We start from the raw sequence: 15765 nt of genomic DNA, 5'->3' as shown, positions 1-15765 counted from the left end.
GTCAACTCTTATGTGCAGGGTCCTCTCTCTCCTGTAGAGTGTCTGCTCTTATGTGCAGGGTCCTCTCTCCTGTAGAGTGTCAGCTCTTATGTGCAGGGTCCTCTCTCCTGTAGAGTGTCTGCTCTTATGTGCGGGGTTCTCTCTCCTGTATAGTGTCAGCTCTTATGTGCAGGGTCCTCTCTCCTGTAGAGTGTCAGCTCTTATGTGCAGGGTCCTCTCTCCAGTAGAGTCAGCTCTTATGTGCAGGGTCCTCTCTCCTGTAGAGTGTCAGCTCTTATGTGCAGGGTCCTCTCTCCTGTAGAGTGTCTGCTCTTATGTGCGGGGTCCTCTCTCCTGTAGAGTGTCAGCTCCTATGTGCAGGGTCCTCTCTCCTGTACAGTGTCAGCGCTTATGTGTAGGGTCCTCTCTCCTGTAGAGTGTCAGCTCTTAAGTGCGGGATCCTCTCTATTCTGTAGAGTGTCAGCTCTTATGTGTCGGGTTCTCTCTCTCCTGTATAGTGTCAGCTCTTTTGTGCAGGGTTCTCTCACCTGTAGAGTGTCAGCTCTTTTGTGCAGGGTCCTCTCTCCTGTAGAGTGTCAGCTCTTATGTGTAGGGTCCTCTCTCCTGTAGAGTGTCAGCTCTTATGTGTAGGGTCCTCTCTCCTGTAGAGTGTCAGCTCTTATGTGTAGGGTCCTCTCTCCTGTAGAGTGTCAGCTCTTATGTGCAGGATCCTCTCTCCTGTAGAGTGTCAGCTCTTATGTGTAGGGTCCTCTCACCTGTAGAGTGTCAGCTCTTATGTGCAGGATCCTCTCTCCTGTAGTGTCATAAACTCATCACAATATTACACTTCCATACTATTATCTTAAAAAAACAGAAATGTTAGTGGTTCTGTAGCGTATCAGCTCTTATGTGCAGGGTCCTCTCTCCTGTACAGTGTCAGCTCTTATGTGCAGGGTCCTCTCTCCTGTAGAGTGTCAGCTCTTATGTGCAGGGTCCTCTCGCCTGTAGTGTCAGCTCTTATGTGCAGGGTCCTCTATCTCCTGTAGAGTGTCAGCTCTTATGTGCAGGGTCCTCTCGCCTGTAGTGTCAGCTCTTATGTGTAGGGTCCTCTCTCCTGTAGAGTGTCAGCTCTTATGTGTAGGGTCCTCTCTCCTGTACAGTGTCAGCGCTTATGTGTAGGGTCCTCTCTCCTGTAGAGTGTCAGCTCTTATGTGTAGGATCCTCTCTCCTGTAGAGTGTCAGCTCTTATGTGCAGGATCCTCTCTCCTGTAGTGTCAGCTCTTATGTGCAGGGTCCTCTCACCTGTAGTGTCAGCTCTTATGTGCAGGGTCCTCTCTCCTGTACAGTGTCAGCTCTTATGTGTAGGGTCCTCTCTCCTGTAGAGTGTCAGCTCTTATGTGTAGGGTCCTCTCTCCTGTACAGTGTCAGCTCTTATGTGTAGGGTCCTCTCTCCTGTAGAGTGTCAGCTCTTATGTGTAGGGTCCTCTCTCCGGTAGTGGCAGCTCTTATGTGCATGGTCCTCTGTCCTGTAGTGTGTCAGCTCTTATATGCAGGGTCCTCTCTCCTGTAGAGTGTCAGCTCTTACGTGCAGGGTCCTCTTTCTCCTGTAGAGTGTCAGCTCTTACGTGCAGGGTCCTCTCTCCTGTAGAGTGTCAGCTCCTATGTGCAGGGTCCTCTCTCCTGTATAGTGTCAGCTCTTATGTGCAGGGTCCTCTCTCCTGTAGAGTGTTAGCTCTTATGTGCAGGATCCTCTCTCCTGTAGAGTGTCAGCTCCTATGTGCAGGGTCCTCTCTCCTGTAGTGTCAGCTCTTAAGTGCGGGATCCTCTCTATTCTGTAGAGTGTCAGCTCTTATGTGTCGGGTTCTCTCTCTCCTGTATAGTGTCAGCTCTTTTGTGCAGGGTTCTCTCACCTGTAGAGTGTCAGCTCTTTTGTGCAGGGTCCTCTCTCCTGTAGAGTGTCAGCTCTTTTGTGCAGGGTCCTCTCTCCTGTAGAGTGTCAGCTCTTTTGTGCAGGATCCTCTCTCCTGTAGAGTGTCAGATCTTATGTGCAGGATCCTCTCTCCTGTAGAGTGTCAGCTCTTATGTGCAGGATCCTCTCTCCTGTAGAGTGTCAGCTCCTATGTGCAGGGTCCTCTCTCCTGTATAGTGTCAGCTCTTATGTGCAGGATCCTCTCTCCTGTAGAGTGTCAGCTCCTATGTGCAGGGTCCTCTCTCCTGTATAGTGTCAGCTCTTATGTGCAGGGTCCTCTCTCCTGTAGAGTGTCAGCTCTTATGTGCAGGATCCTCTCTCCTGTAGTGTCAGCTCCTATGTGCAGGGTCCTCTCTCCTGTAGTGTCAGCTCTTAAGTGCGGGATCCTCTCTATTCTGTAGAGTGTCAGCTCTTATGTGCCGGTCACTATATGGCACAAGATTACTGTGAACAATTAGAGGTTTTCTTGCAGATAAATGAATAGTTTTTCCACTAACGGAAATCAAGCACCAATGAGGCAAGGGCCTCCGATAATCTCTGCTACGGGACCCACGAGAGTTTGTCGTACTGCAAAAGCCATGAGAACAAATAAAGAACCAGATTACTGGCATTGAGATGGTTAAAGCCAGGCGGCAGATCAGGTTTGTTTAAAAATACATTGGTAGAGAAAATATTATCCTTTGTGGTTACAAAACAAAACAAGCGGCACAGCCAAAAACAAGCGGCAGAGCCAAAAACAATGCGGCGCAGACAGACACAGACATCGGAATGTTCTTTATTTGTCAGGTAAATGAGACATTGTGCTCACGATGTAGGGGAGGTCTCTATACATTCAACATCTTCAAACAAGTCGACCTGAATCAATATAATAGGACAAGAGATAGAGATTCGTAGAGAGGACGTACCCCAACGTATTACCCTGGGCCTCGACCAGCGTCAGACTGGGGCGACAGGGGCCCACCAGTAACATTGACTCTGGGGTTCCAACAGATCAACTACATGCAAATATTACATTCACAAATGTACCCATGCTCCTATATAATAATATATATGGTAGTTTGTAAAATGAAGGATGAGATACTTACTTTGTTTCTACATAGTGAAACAAGTGTATTGTGCCAACTACTGATCATATTTGGGGATAAGTGACATGTTACTGCAAAGAGACCCACCGAAGGATTCTCCTGTTCACTTGGACTGGCCGACAAGATAAGTATAGAAGCCCTGGGCCGCTCGCACGCCACACTCCTTTGCCAGGGAGACACCGTGAACAGACTTCGGGTCGGGTGCATGACACTTACTGGTTTCTTAAGGCTGGTGACCATCACCATGTTGGCAGTCGTCGTAGACAGTTCGGAACATACGCATCACTTGGCCAAACAGAATCATTCACATTTATTGTTCACACCGTTATGAGAGACTTGGCCTTCTTTTCCTTCCTTCTTCTCAGTGTGGGGGTACTGTTCCTCGACCTGTTCCCCACTATCTTGGATCTCGTCCTCAAGCTCTGCGGTCTGTATCTCCTTCCCCCTCTTCCGTACACCTGAGTCTGCTGCTGGGCCCTCGACGGCTCTCTAGCCAAATGACTCTCTAAGCCCGTCGGGGAGAGCTGTAGGCTCCGAACCTTTTGAGGTTACTTCAGAGATCCCTAAGTGGCCCTAGCATCAAGGCCACGTTTTCTCTCACTTGAACTCTACATTGACCCTTCTGTTCTCTTTCCTGCCATGTGTCACTCCTTCCTTCAACTACCTTAACCCTATCTTATCTAGCATCTAATCTAAAGTTGACTTGCCCCTAGATGGCAGTCATTAATACAAACATATACATCTTATACAATCTATAATACATGGTACATGTACATGGTGGTGCGCAGCCCGCCTAGTACACAAGCCTGGCTGGGACCCTTGGCTTTTTCCACCGAGGACAGAGTAGACAAGTTCTGCTTATTTTTATTTTATTTTTTTTTGTATAAACACCTTCCCGGCCACTCACTGGAGGCTGACATTTCCCCGCTTAAACTTTGTGCAGTGCTACTCTCTAAATCAGTTACTTTTTGATGGTAGATTTGGTTGATGGCCATTGCCTCGTTCACCTCTTTCGAGAACAGACTGTTGTTTTGATAGATTATCTTCTTATCACGTCAGGCCTCTGAAGCATATTTTCCACATGCTGCAAAATGTTCCTTCTATTTTTAGTGCTTCAATCTTCACTTCTGCTGATGTTTTCTCAATAACCAGCCTTAGGCGGGCTTTGCACGTTGCGACATCGCAAGCCGATGCTGCGATGTCGCACGCGATAGTCCCCGCCCCCGTCGCAGGTACGATATCGTGTGATAGCTGGCGTAGCGAAAATTATCGCTACGCCAGCTTCACATGCACTCACCTGCCCTGCGACCGTCGCTCTGGCCGGCGACCCGCCTCCTTCATAGCGACGTCACACGGCAGGCGGCCAATAGCGGCGGAGATGAGCAGGATGTAAACATCTCGCCCACCTCCTTCCTTCCGCATATCCTACGGAAGCCGCAGTGACGCCGGTAGGAGATGTTCCTCGCTCCTGCGACTTCACACACAGCGATGTGTGCTGCCGCAGGAGCGAGGAACAACATCGGACCGTCGCGTCAGCGTAATTATGGATTACGCCGACGCTGCACCGATGATACGGTTACGACGATTTTGCGCTCGTTAATCATATCATCTAGGCTTTACACACTACGATGTCGCATGCGATGCCGGTTGTGCGTCACTTTCAATTTGACCCCACCGACATTGCACCTGCGATGTCGTAGTGTGCAAAGCCCGCCTTAGTTTCACATATTCTACCCACATCAGTCCTTCTCCTCCCTCTCCCATGTCCAGCTCACATTCTGTATTCACATCCATGGCCGGCCTCAGGCTGAATCGGGCACAATTTCTCCTCTATTTATTTTCTTTACTGTTTCCTCGGGACACATGCGAGGGAAGGGGTCCATGGTTTATATCCTAGGAAATTGATTTCGGCTTTCTTCACACACTGATATTTTCCAGACATGGAATTACGCCAGTGACACGTATTGTACTATAAACAGCTGTGAGCGGTGAGGGATCTGAACGTCAAAGCCATAGGAAATCCACCACGTCTGAACTCCCCCTTAAAGAGGTTTCCCATCCCACAGGTTTACGTCAAATCCAGAGGATACATGATATAGGAAGAGTAGAAGAAGGTCCTATCAATGGGGGCCAGCTCTGTCTCGAGAATGGAGCAGTTTTATGAGCTTCTTCTTCATGGAGAGGTGGTCAAATTTCTTAGCCCATTGAATGGGAATTGTGTCCATCTCTTGGCTGAGAGCGTAGCCAACTGATCGGATCTACAACTACTGTACATTTATGGACCTCTAAGATGCGAACGCCAGCCTGTGAGGGCTCCGCCCTCCTTCGCCAGAGAGAGTCAGTGTTTGTAAACCACTTCGGGCAGGGTGTGCAATACTTACTGTTCTCTTCAGGGCAGTGTCCACCACCCCGTAGTCGGTCATCATCATAGACATAGCTGATAGACATGTGACAGTGAGGTTCTCTTGGCAACACAAGGTTCAACAATTTGTTTTGTCTTCCACCTTCTCAATAGACATGGCCACACTTCTACTGTTCTGCTGCCGCTTTCTTCCAGGATACTTTGTCTCGGCCTATTCGCTACCTGGGACCTTGTCCACCAGCTGCCGGACCTATGCCTTCTCTTTCCCCTCTTCACTCTTCAGCTACCATATGCCTCTGACGGCTTCTAATCACTCAACTTCCGAGTTTCTGTGCCCCGACAGCTGGACTCTTCTAAGCTTGCCCCAAGGTGAGCTGTAGGCTCCGGGCCCTTGTTGGATACCTCTGGGTTCCCCGACTGGCCCAAGTTACAAGGCCACGTCCTCACTCCAGGAACCCTTCCGCAGAACTGGCTCTCAGCTTCCTCTGTAAATAGAAAGGGACTTTGCTCAACACTAGTTCCACCCCCCCCCCCCCCAAATGAGCTAAACCTGACATGACCTATTTCTGTTACTAACAAAATCTATCTACATACCATTCCTATACTTTACATTACTTCTTATAAATGACATCCTAAACCTTCACCTCACACTACATCCTACTTAAAGATGTTGTCCATTACTTTGACATTGATGGCCTATAGGTCATCAATGTATGATCGGCCGGGATCTGACACCCCGCCAACCCGGCGACGGCAGCAGGCAGCCGGAAATGCTCAGTTCTAGCGCTGCTCCGTCTTGTGATAGCGGCCAAGGTTGGGTACTGTACATCCGTCTCCTATTGATTAGAATGGGAGGCGGATGTGCAGTACCCAGCTACAGCCGCTAACAGAAGACAGAGCAGCACCGGAACTGAGCATTTCCGGCTGCCTGCTGCCGCCGCCAGGTCCGAAAATAGCTGATCGTCAGGGGTGCGGGCCCTAAGGATTGGCCATCAATGTCAACGTAGTGGACCACACCTTAACAAAACATAACGAAACATCTTCTAAAGAGTGATGGAAACGACATTGCACATCCTACTACTACTACTACCCCTTCTCAAAACAGCTATTCCCAATCTCCCAAGAATAACCTGTAAATGGACCCCATTCCTTAAAAATATCAGCATGAAAAGGGCAAACTCCATTTCTTTTAGGTAAAAAGGGAAATTTCAAGTGTGGGTCCACCAAACCTTTATGCCACAAAAGTAGCTCCCACAACCAAACAGTATTCCAATCCTAAAATGCCGTAGAAAAATATCACATTCAGTCCAACCTTACAATTCCATCTTGGTGGCGTCTAACAAACTAAAACTGTGGACTACAATACACAGGACGTACTGTGGAAGAACTACAACGGGCACAGACCAAACGGCAAGGTGACAATATTAACACGTGGATTCAAGTCATCATTTAGGATTTATTGAGGTCATTCTTCTTTTTCTTGTGGTATTTGCTCAGGTTTTTTGGCCCAAGTTCTTCATTCAAAAATGCTCTTTATTTTTGTCTGTAACCAGTTTTTGCAGCTTTTCTTACATCATAAACCACAATTCCCTTAAAAAGTCACACAAATGAGCCAAAGTGAAGAATGCTTCAGGCAGGGACATTTAGTAAAAGCTGTGTTTAATGAATTTGCCTAAAACATTTGGATAAGGAAAGATGTCGATGAAAAATAAGAAAAGAAAGTCAACTTAACAAGTGGCATAAAATGTACAGAGAATAAGGTGGAAGTATAAAAGCTACAAAAAGGTAGAAATTACTCCAGAAAATTGGAGAATCAGCAATGATGGCTCATGGTATATCAAAATGCTGTACTGAAAGAAGGCACGGATGCCAAGAAGCCCCCGTCTGCATGTATGAATTCCGGTGGGGAGTGTAAAGGCCGCTTTACACGATGCGACATCGCTCAAGCGATCTCGTTGGGGGTCACGGAATTTTTGACGCACATCCGGTAGCTTTAGCGATACCGTTGCGTGTGACACCTATGAGCGATTTTGCATCGTCGCAAAAACGTGCAAAATCGCTCATCAGTGACATGGGGGTCCATTCTCGAATATCGTTGCTGCTGCAGTAACGATGTAGTTCTTTGTTCCTGCGGCAGCATACATCGCTACGTGTGACACCGCAGGAACGAGGAACCTCTCCTTACCTGCCTCCCGCCCGCAATGCGGAAGAAAGGAGGTGGGTGGGATGTTCGTCCCGCTCATCTCCGCCCGTCCGCTTCTATTGGGCGGCGGTTCAGTGACGCTGAACGAACCGCTCCCTTAGAAAGGAGGCAGATCGCCGGTCACAGCGACGTCGCAAGGCAGGTAAGTAGTGTGACGGGTCCGCGCGATGTTGTGCGCCACGGGCAGCGATTTGCCCGTGTCGCACAATCGATGGGGGCGGGTACCCACACTAATGATATCGGTCACGATATCGCAGCGTGTAAAGCGGCCTTAACACTTACTGGTTTCTTCATGACAGTGTCCATCACCCCGCTGGAGAGCTCCATCGTAGATGAAGTAGTAAAACATGCAATACCAGTGTTCTCTTGGTAAACCAAACTTGTACAATTTATGCTTCACACCGCTATGACAGACATGGCCTAACTTCTCACAGTTCTGCTGTTTCTGTTATTGTGAGGTACCGTCTCTCGACCTATCCCCACTATCTTGGGCCTCTTCCTCAAGCTACCAGGCCTGTGTCTCCAATCCCCCTCTTCCTTACACCATCATCCACCACCATCAGCTGTTTAGTCATATGACTTCCCTTAGCCCGCCATGGTGAGCCGTAGGCTCCGGACCTCTCGAGGTTACCTCAGGGTTCCCTGACTGGCCCTCACACTGTGGCCATGTCTTCTCTTACTTGAACCCTATTCAAAACTGGCACTCCAAGAGGGCCACAGCACGAGACAACCCACTTGCCACCTGTCACTCCTCCCCCATTTGGCTCAACCCTATCTTATCTAACCTACCACTGCTCCTGCCCGACCGTTAGATGGCGCCGGCTGCTACACGGTCCCGACTCTGCTACACAAAGGAAATAAACAAGTGTATAACAAAACTTATGTGATTGCAATAATTTTCTGGGAGAAATACTTCATTTTCTGGAACTATTTCAAGTGCGCTAACACTTTCATCCTTGACTGTTTTCCATAGTGAGCTTAAATACAACAAAACAAGCTTGAATATCAAACAATGAGGCGTGTATACTTATAGTGCATCCATCTCCAGTAAGAAGGGATAAGAAAAGTCCTCTTCCAAAGGTGGCTGTGTAAGGCTTACATTTGCTGAGATACAGGTGTGACCGAATTGGGACCATACCTGTGACGCTTCGGTGGCATTCCTCTTCTCAGGCATCAGATGCAACTAAATGTGCACTTAGGTGCCGTGTTCTTGTGTTTTTTTCTAATATTTTGAGTCGTCTGTACAAGATTTGAGAGGATATTTATTAGCAAGGCGGTGCCGGTATCCGGTTTCCAAACTATCATTGCTACTTTCTTTGAATTCTATAGTTCGAATGCCAGGTTGGTTTTTGTGTTGACCTTGATAAAAAGGGTTAATCAACATCTGACCTCACTATGCTTTGCCCCAGGATAACAGCCAAGGGGGGTGAATCTAAAGCAAAGCCGGAGGTGTGAAGCCAAACTGTTCATTAAGTGGAGGTGACGGATGCAGAGCGTTTACAGTGAGAGCAGATATAACACTGTCCACTTAATGCTCCGCCACTGTTTTACTGGCACCATCCTTGAAGTCTGCGATAATGAGTAGAAAACTAATGGAAATGCAGCATCAGAGAATTCTTGCTTCAGAGAGCACCGACCTATTGAAGGATCGGGCATGCTGAAATATAATTTGCACAATCATTTTTTTCACACAACTTCTGTCATTGAGCTAGGTTCCGGAGAGCTCCAAGCATGAGGACAACTCCCAATCTGGATCATCCTGAAGGTGGCATGGGTCCACCATTATATAGTATCCGTTGCTTTCTAATCCACAATCTGTCATAATCCCATTTACACATCTTTTCTCTGAAATGTTACGTTCCTGGCTTTTATAGACTTTCAGCTGCCCACTATCTGGTGGTAATATGGGCACTTGATGTCAGAGTTTGTAGTAGTCAGAGATGACTGGAAATTCTGTAAAGCGCTCTGGCATGAATAGCCCTAAATGAGTAAAAAAATATATTAAACTTCTTATACGTGTGGCAGAGAGGATAGATATCAAAGGTAACTCATGCAGCCCCTACGGTGCCAATGAGAAGATGGGACGCTACTTGTCCCGCTTTCCAATAGACTAAAGGCCACCTTACACGCAGCGAGATCGCTAGCGAGGGCGAGACCCACCCCAGTCATTCGTGCGTCACGGGCAAATCGCTGCCCGTGGCGAACAATATCGGTAGTACGCGTCACACGCACATACCTTCCTAACGATGTCGCTGTGGCCGGCGAACAATCTCTTTTTTAAGGGGGAGGTTCATGCGGCGTCACAGCGACGTTACACAGCGGGCCACCAATAGAAGCGGAGAGGCAGAGAGCAGCCGCATTAACGACACGCCCACCTCGTTGCCGGAGGACGCAGGTACGGTGGTGTTCGTCATTCCCGGGGTGTTACACGTAGCGATGTGTGCTGCCTCAGGAACGACGAACAACCTGTGTCCAGAACGAGCAACGAAACTTGGGAAATGAACGACGTGTCAACAATCAACGATTTGGTAAGTATTTCGGATCGTTAGCTGTCGCTCATAGGTGTCACACGCAACAACGTCGCTAACGACGCCAGATGTGTGTCACGAATTCCGTGACCACAACGACATATCGTTAGATACGTTGTTGCATGTAAAGCGGCCTTAAGTATCAGTAAAGGACTACCCCTCTGAATAATCTCATAAAATTATTATTTATTAGTATAGTGCCACTTATTCCATGGCGGTTTACAAGTAAAAAGGATATACATAAAAACAAGTACAAATATTATGAACAATACAAAAGAGACTAGTAAAGGAGGAGAGCAGACCCTGCCCGTGAGGGCTCACAGTCTGTATACAGGGAAGGACAAGGACACAGTAGGTGAGGATGGAGATGGTCATGCAGTGGTTTTGTGGACTCAGGGTTATTGTAAGTTGTTGGCTTGTTGGAAGAGGTGGGTCTTCAGTTTCCTTTTGAAGCTTTCCACGGTAGGCGAAAGTCTGATGTGTTGGGGTAGAGAGTTCCAGAGTATGGGGGATACACAAGAGAAATCTTGTACGCGATAGGAGATGCAAGGAGAGTAGAGATGGAGATATTGTGAAGATCAGAGTAATGAGTGCAAGTAAGTACTGGAAAACCAGGTCACAGATGTAGGGAGAAGACAGGTTGTGGTTGGCTTTGTATGTCATGGTTAGTGTTTTCAACTGGAGTCGTTGGGCAATGGGAAGCCAGTGAAGGGATTGGCAGAGTGGCGAGGCCAGGGAATAGCGAGGGGAGCGGTGGATTAATCTGGCAGCAGAGTTTAGGATAGATTGGAGGGGTGCAAGAGTGTTACAATAGTGGCCGCAGAGTAGGAGGTTGCAGTAGTCGAGGTGGGAGATGATGAGGGCATTGGCTAGTGTTATTTCTGATTCTTGGTTAAGGAATGGACGAATCTAGGAGATATTTTTGAGTTATAGTCAGCAGGAAGTGAAGAGGGCTTTGATGTGTAGTTTGAAGGGTAGAACAGAGTAGAGGGTTACCCCGAGTCAACAAGCTTGCAAGACTGGGGAGAGTGAGCAGCCATCAACTTCAATGGATAGGCTTGTTGGGGGTATGAGAGAGGTGGAGAAAAGATAACGAATTCCGTTTTGCCCATGTTAAGTTTTAGAAATCGCGCAGAGAAGGAGGAAACAGCAGACAGATGTTGTGGGATTTTAGTTAGTAGGGAGGTGATGTCAGGTCCAGAGAGGTAGATCTGCATATCATCAGTGTAGAGGTGATACTGAAAGCCGTGGGACTCTAGACTCTATGAGTTGTCCCAGGCCGAAGGTGTAGATGGAAGAGAGGAGGGGTCCAAGAACGGAACCTTGGGGGACACTGACTGATAGGGGGCGAGATGAGGAAGTGGTGTGAGAGTTGGAGACGCTGAATATTCGATCTGTTAGGTGTGAAGAGTTACAAGATAGGGCCAAGTCTGTGATGCCCAGAGATGAGAGAATCTGTAATAGAAGGGAATAGTCTACTGTGTCGAAGGCAGACGACAGGACCAGGAGGAGGAGGAGGAGAACAGAGTAGTGTCGCTTGGCTTTGGCAATTAGTAGGTCATTGGTGACTTTAGTTAGGGCAGTTTCAGTAGAGTGATGCGGTAGGAAGCCAAATTGTAACTGGACAAAGAGGGAGCAGGAGGAGAGGTATGAGGACAATTCAAGATGGACATGCTGTTCCAGTAGTTTTGAGGCATAGGGGAAAAGTGATATGGGGCAATAGCTGGACACGGAGAATGGGTCAAGGGAAGACCTCTTGTGAATGGGTGTGATGGAGGCATTTTTAAAGCATAAAGGGAATACACCAGTTGTTAGTGATGGGTTGATGAGCTGGGTTAGGGTCGAGAGGAAAACTGCGGTGAGGTTGGGAATAAGGTGTGATGGGAATAGGTCAAGTGCACAGGTGGTGAGATGTGATCTGGAGAGAAGAGAGGAGAGCTGGTCTTCTGTCATGGTTTAAAAGCTGGATTTGTAGGAAAAGGGCTGAGCAGTTATGAGGAGGGGCTGTGGGGATTGTGAGACCAAAGCTCGCTCTGATGTTATCAATCTTCTGCTTGAAGAAAGAGGCAAATTCTTCAGCTGAGAGGAGAGGAAAGAGGCGCTGAAGGGTGGAGGAGAGAATTGAGAGTGTTGAATAGTTGTGTAGGGTTGTAAGACAGGAAGGATATGAGACCTGACAAGTAGGTTTGTTTTGCAGCAGTAAGTGTGTTTTTGAAATTGGTGAGGGACTGTTTGTATGGAGTGAAGCGCTTGGTGGAGCATCTCCGCTCAGCAATCCTGGAAGCCCATCTCAGTTGTTTAGTCTGGCTCGTGTGCCAAGGTTGCCTGTTGATTGTGCGAGTTTCAGTATGCGTGAGGGGGAGGCGGCCGATTCCAGAGCTGCAGAGATTGTGTTATTTTATAAAGGGGCAGCGGCATCTGCATCATGGAAGGAAGCTATGTCTGTGATAGGGAGAATAGGCTGAGAAAGTGAGGGGTTTTTTTAGAGTTCTGCGAGGGTGTGAAAGTTTGTGGAGGGGTGGTTGTGTACTTGCAGAAGAGAGGGAAGAGAACATAAGTAGGTTGTGGTCAGACAGGGGGAGATGTGAGTTAGAGAGGTTAGATACGGAAGACGGGTGAAGAGTTCTGGAGATTTGTGATAGATCGTGGATGAGGGTTAGAAATGACTGTGGGGATGTGACTAGAAGGGCCAGAATTTGTAGAACTATCTCGAGCAGTGAGAAGTAAAGAAAGTGTAAGTAGGTGGGAGCAGGCACGACCATGAGGTGGCCGTGTGTGTCTGGAGACACAGGGTGTTATGTGGAGGAACAGATCTGAGGAGACGGTGAGTTGGGTGAGGAGAATGGAGGGAGAGATGACCAGGTCATTACTGGGTTTTTGGATTAGCGGGGTTAGTAGGAAATTATGTATTATAGGACCGAAAGCAAAGAAAAAAACAAACCTTGCTTACAGTGTCTATGTAACCAGATAACGTTTGGTCCCTTTCGGACAATTCTGGTCTAATCTATTGCAGTACACTTGTATGATGCACACTGTGACGATGCATGAGCTGACCTCGCAAGCGACCAAGCGAGTGAACGAGTGATGCAAAAAATAAATATCATGCCACCCTAATCGCTTGTTAACATTAAAGCCAGCACCCAGACACCATGTGGTTAGTTACACAATTAACACTAAGAGACAAGATGGTTAAACATAAAAATTAGTAACCAGGTTATTAGTGCTACTTCAAAAGTTTAACCCTGATTGTCATTTAGCAACTGTCACACGGACTTCTGCACAAACTTCACCGACTGTCATGGCGGCGTCGTGCTCTGTTCACATTGCAGATTCTGACACTCCAATGGTTTCTGTGGTGTCTCTGATCAACATAGACTTCGGGCATCGACCTGCTGTGTGTTCAGTCATAGCCAGGCTAGCAAGAGTTAATCTCTTCCACTCTGTTAGGCTCCTTTGATCACATGTTGTGAGGAAGCCAATCACATCTGCTCCTATCATATTTAAGCTGGATGAAGTCTTCTACCTATGCCAGCTATAGGTTATACTGTGTTGGTCTTGGTTTTCTTCTTTATCTCTTGTTGTTTTATATCTCTGTGTGTTTGTGCTGAGTGAAAGGTTTGGTTTCCCCTGTTTGCTTTTGTGGGTTTAATCTCACTCCTTTCCCCATTCCCTGGGGGAAGTTGAGGGGTATCAGATCAGGGCTGCTCAGGACCAGGAAGGAGACTCAGACATCCCCACCTTTAGGGGTATCCCTAAGACTTGGGATAGCATAGGGCCCCCTAGCCCGATGGTCAGCTTAGGAGCCCCGATTTCTTGCTACTCCCATAGTCATCGTGACAGCAACCTGATCCAAAGTAGTTTAGTGACCATCATAATTCCTAGTAGTTAAGGGTCTATTGTAATCCTTGGCGGTCTTGTGTTTTTAATTCCTGGTGGTATAGTATCCATTTTAGTGTCTATGATAGTCCCTGGTCGTGTAGTGTTTATTATAATTCCTGGTGGTCTAGTGTCTATTATAGTCCATAGTTGTGTAATGTTTATTATATTTCCTGTTGGTTTAGTGTCTATTAGAGTTCCTGGTGGTCTAGTGTCTATGATAGTCCCTGGTCCTGTAGTGTTTATTATGATTCCTGGTGGTCCAGTGTGTATTAGAGTTAGAGTACCTGGTGGTCTAGCATCTATTAAAATGCCTGGTAGTGCAGTGTTTATTTTAGTCCCTGGTGGTCTAGTGTCTACAAAAATCCATGATTGCCGCTGGGTTGTTTTTTTTAATTCCTTATTGATTAGTATCTATTATAATTTCTTGTGGCTTAAAAATATATAATAAATCTTGATGGTCCACAGTTTATTATAATTCCTGGTGGACAAGTGTCTATTGTAGTCCCAGGTAGTCTAGTGTTTATTATAATCCCAGGTGGTTTAGTGTGTATTATAATTTTTGGTGGTCTAAGAATATATAATAATTTCTGGTGGTCTACGGTCTATTATAATTCCCGCTGGTCTAGTGTCTATCATAAGCCCTGGCGGTCTGGAGTTCATTAAAATCCCTAGAGGTGTAAAGTCCAATGTAATCCCTGGTGGCCTAGTGTCTAATATAATCCCAGGTGGGTCAGAATGATTTCTGATTCTAGTGTGACACATTTTCAGTGGGTTACAAACAGGACATTCACACCATCAATTCCTCGGTGGAAAAGAACGCAAAACCAGTTTGCGAGGACGACCAACTGGGGACTGGCACAGGGCTCCCATTGTCTATAAAGATTGCCAATTTTGTATCATTAGGGAAAACCTAAATGTCAATCATTTTCTCACCTTTCATGATTCTGGCCACGTCTCCCTTGAAAACACGGGAGCTCACAAAAGGGTTTTTCACATATACTAAAAAGTAAATAGAAAGTGATCAATAGATTAATGGCAAAAAAAACCAAACCATGGGCAATACAAGATTAAAAAGCAAAAACACCGGCATCTTTCAGTCGTTTTTCTTCATGTGGCCTTACAGTAACTGTGTCACGACCGGTGGCTTGCGGGGAGCTGTATGTGGCAATAGCACCAGCACATATATGGCACCAGAAAAAACAACAAGGTGTCTGCAGTCAGATTACTTTGTGATGTTCCCCTCTAATCCAAGTGATGTCATTAGACTGCGTATGTCAGCAATCATTGAAAATGGGTGATGTCACAGCTCACTTCCTCCTGTACAAAAATTGATTATATAGTGTCCACCATTCAAAGTAGGTGATGTCACAGCTCACCTCCCCCTTATGTACTATGACTAATGACACCTCTATATGCAGTAGATAACACAACATCCACCATTCACAATAGGGGATGTCACAGATCACCTCCTTCCTCTCAATGACTGATGACACCTCTATATATGGTAGATAACACAACATCCACCATTCACAATAGGGGGTGTCACAGATCACCTCCTTCCTCTCAATGACTGATGACACCTCTATATATGGTAGATAACACAACATCCACCATTCACAATAGGGGATGTCACAGCTCACCTCCCCCTTATGTACTATGACTAATGACACCTCTATATGCAGTAGATAACACAACATCCACCATTCACAATAGGGGATGTCACAGATCACCTCCTTCCTCTCAATGACTGATGATACTTC

The 15765-nt window shown here is 46.9% G+C and overlaps 1 protein-coding gene across 3 annotated transcripts in view; it reads right to left on the bottom strand.

The window, feature by feature from the left end:
* The window catches only part of LOC142290871 (nectin-3-like protein), a 137759-nt gene that overhangs the window by 63762 nt on the left and 58232 nt on the right, over nucleotides 1–15765 (bottom strand). The window contains exons 7-8 of one of the 3 annotated variants that reach the window (XM_075334932.1): nucleotides 14939–15004; nucleotides 7038–9578 (exon numbers count right to left, since the gene is read on the bottom strand). In XM_075334932.1, coding sequence (XP_075191047.1) covers nucleotides 9533–9578; nucleotides 14939–15004 — 112 coding nt within the window. In that variant the 3' untranslated portion in view covers nucleotides 7038–9532. Of the gene's footprint in view, nucleotides 1–7037; nucleotides 9579–14938; nucleotides 15005–15765 lie in introns of those variants that run through there. The other 2 variants (XM_075334931.1, XM_075334933.1) reach the window with 2 other exon arrangements.

The sequence above is a fragment of the Anomaloglossus baeobatrachus genome, chromosome 2, assembly GCF_048569485.1.
Source record: "Anomaloglossus baeobatrachus isolate aAnoBae1 chromosome 2, aAnoBae1.hap1, whole genome shotgun sequence".
Taxonomy (NCBI): Eukaryota; Metazoa; Chordata; class Amphibia; order Anura; family Aromobatidae; genus Anomaloglossus; species Anomaloglossus baeobatrachus.
Note: the sequence above shows the minus strand (reverse complement) of the source record. Positions and strands in the feature narration are given on the sequence as shown.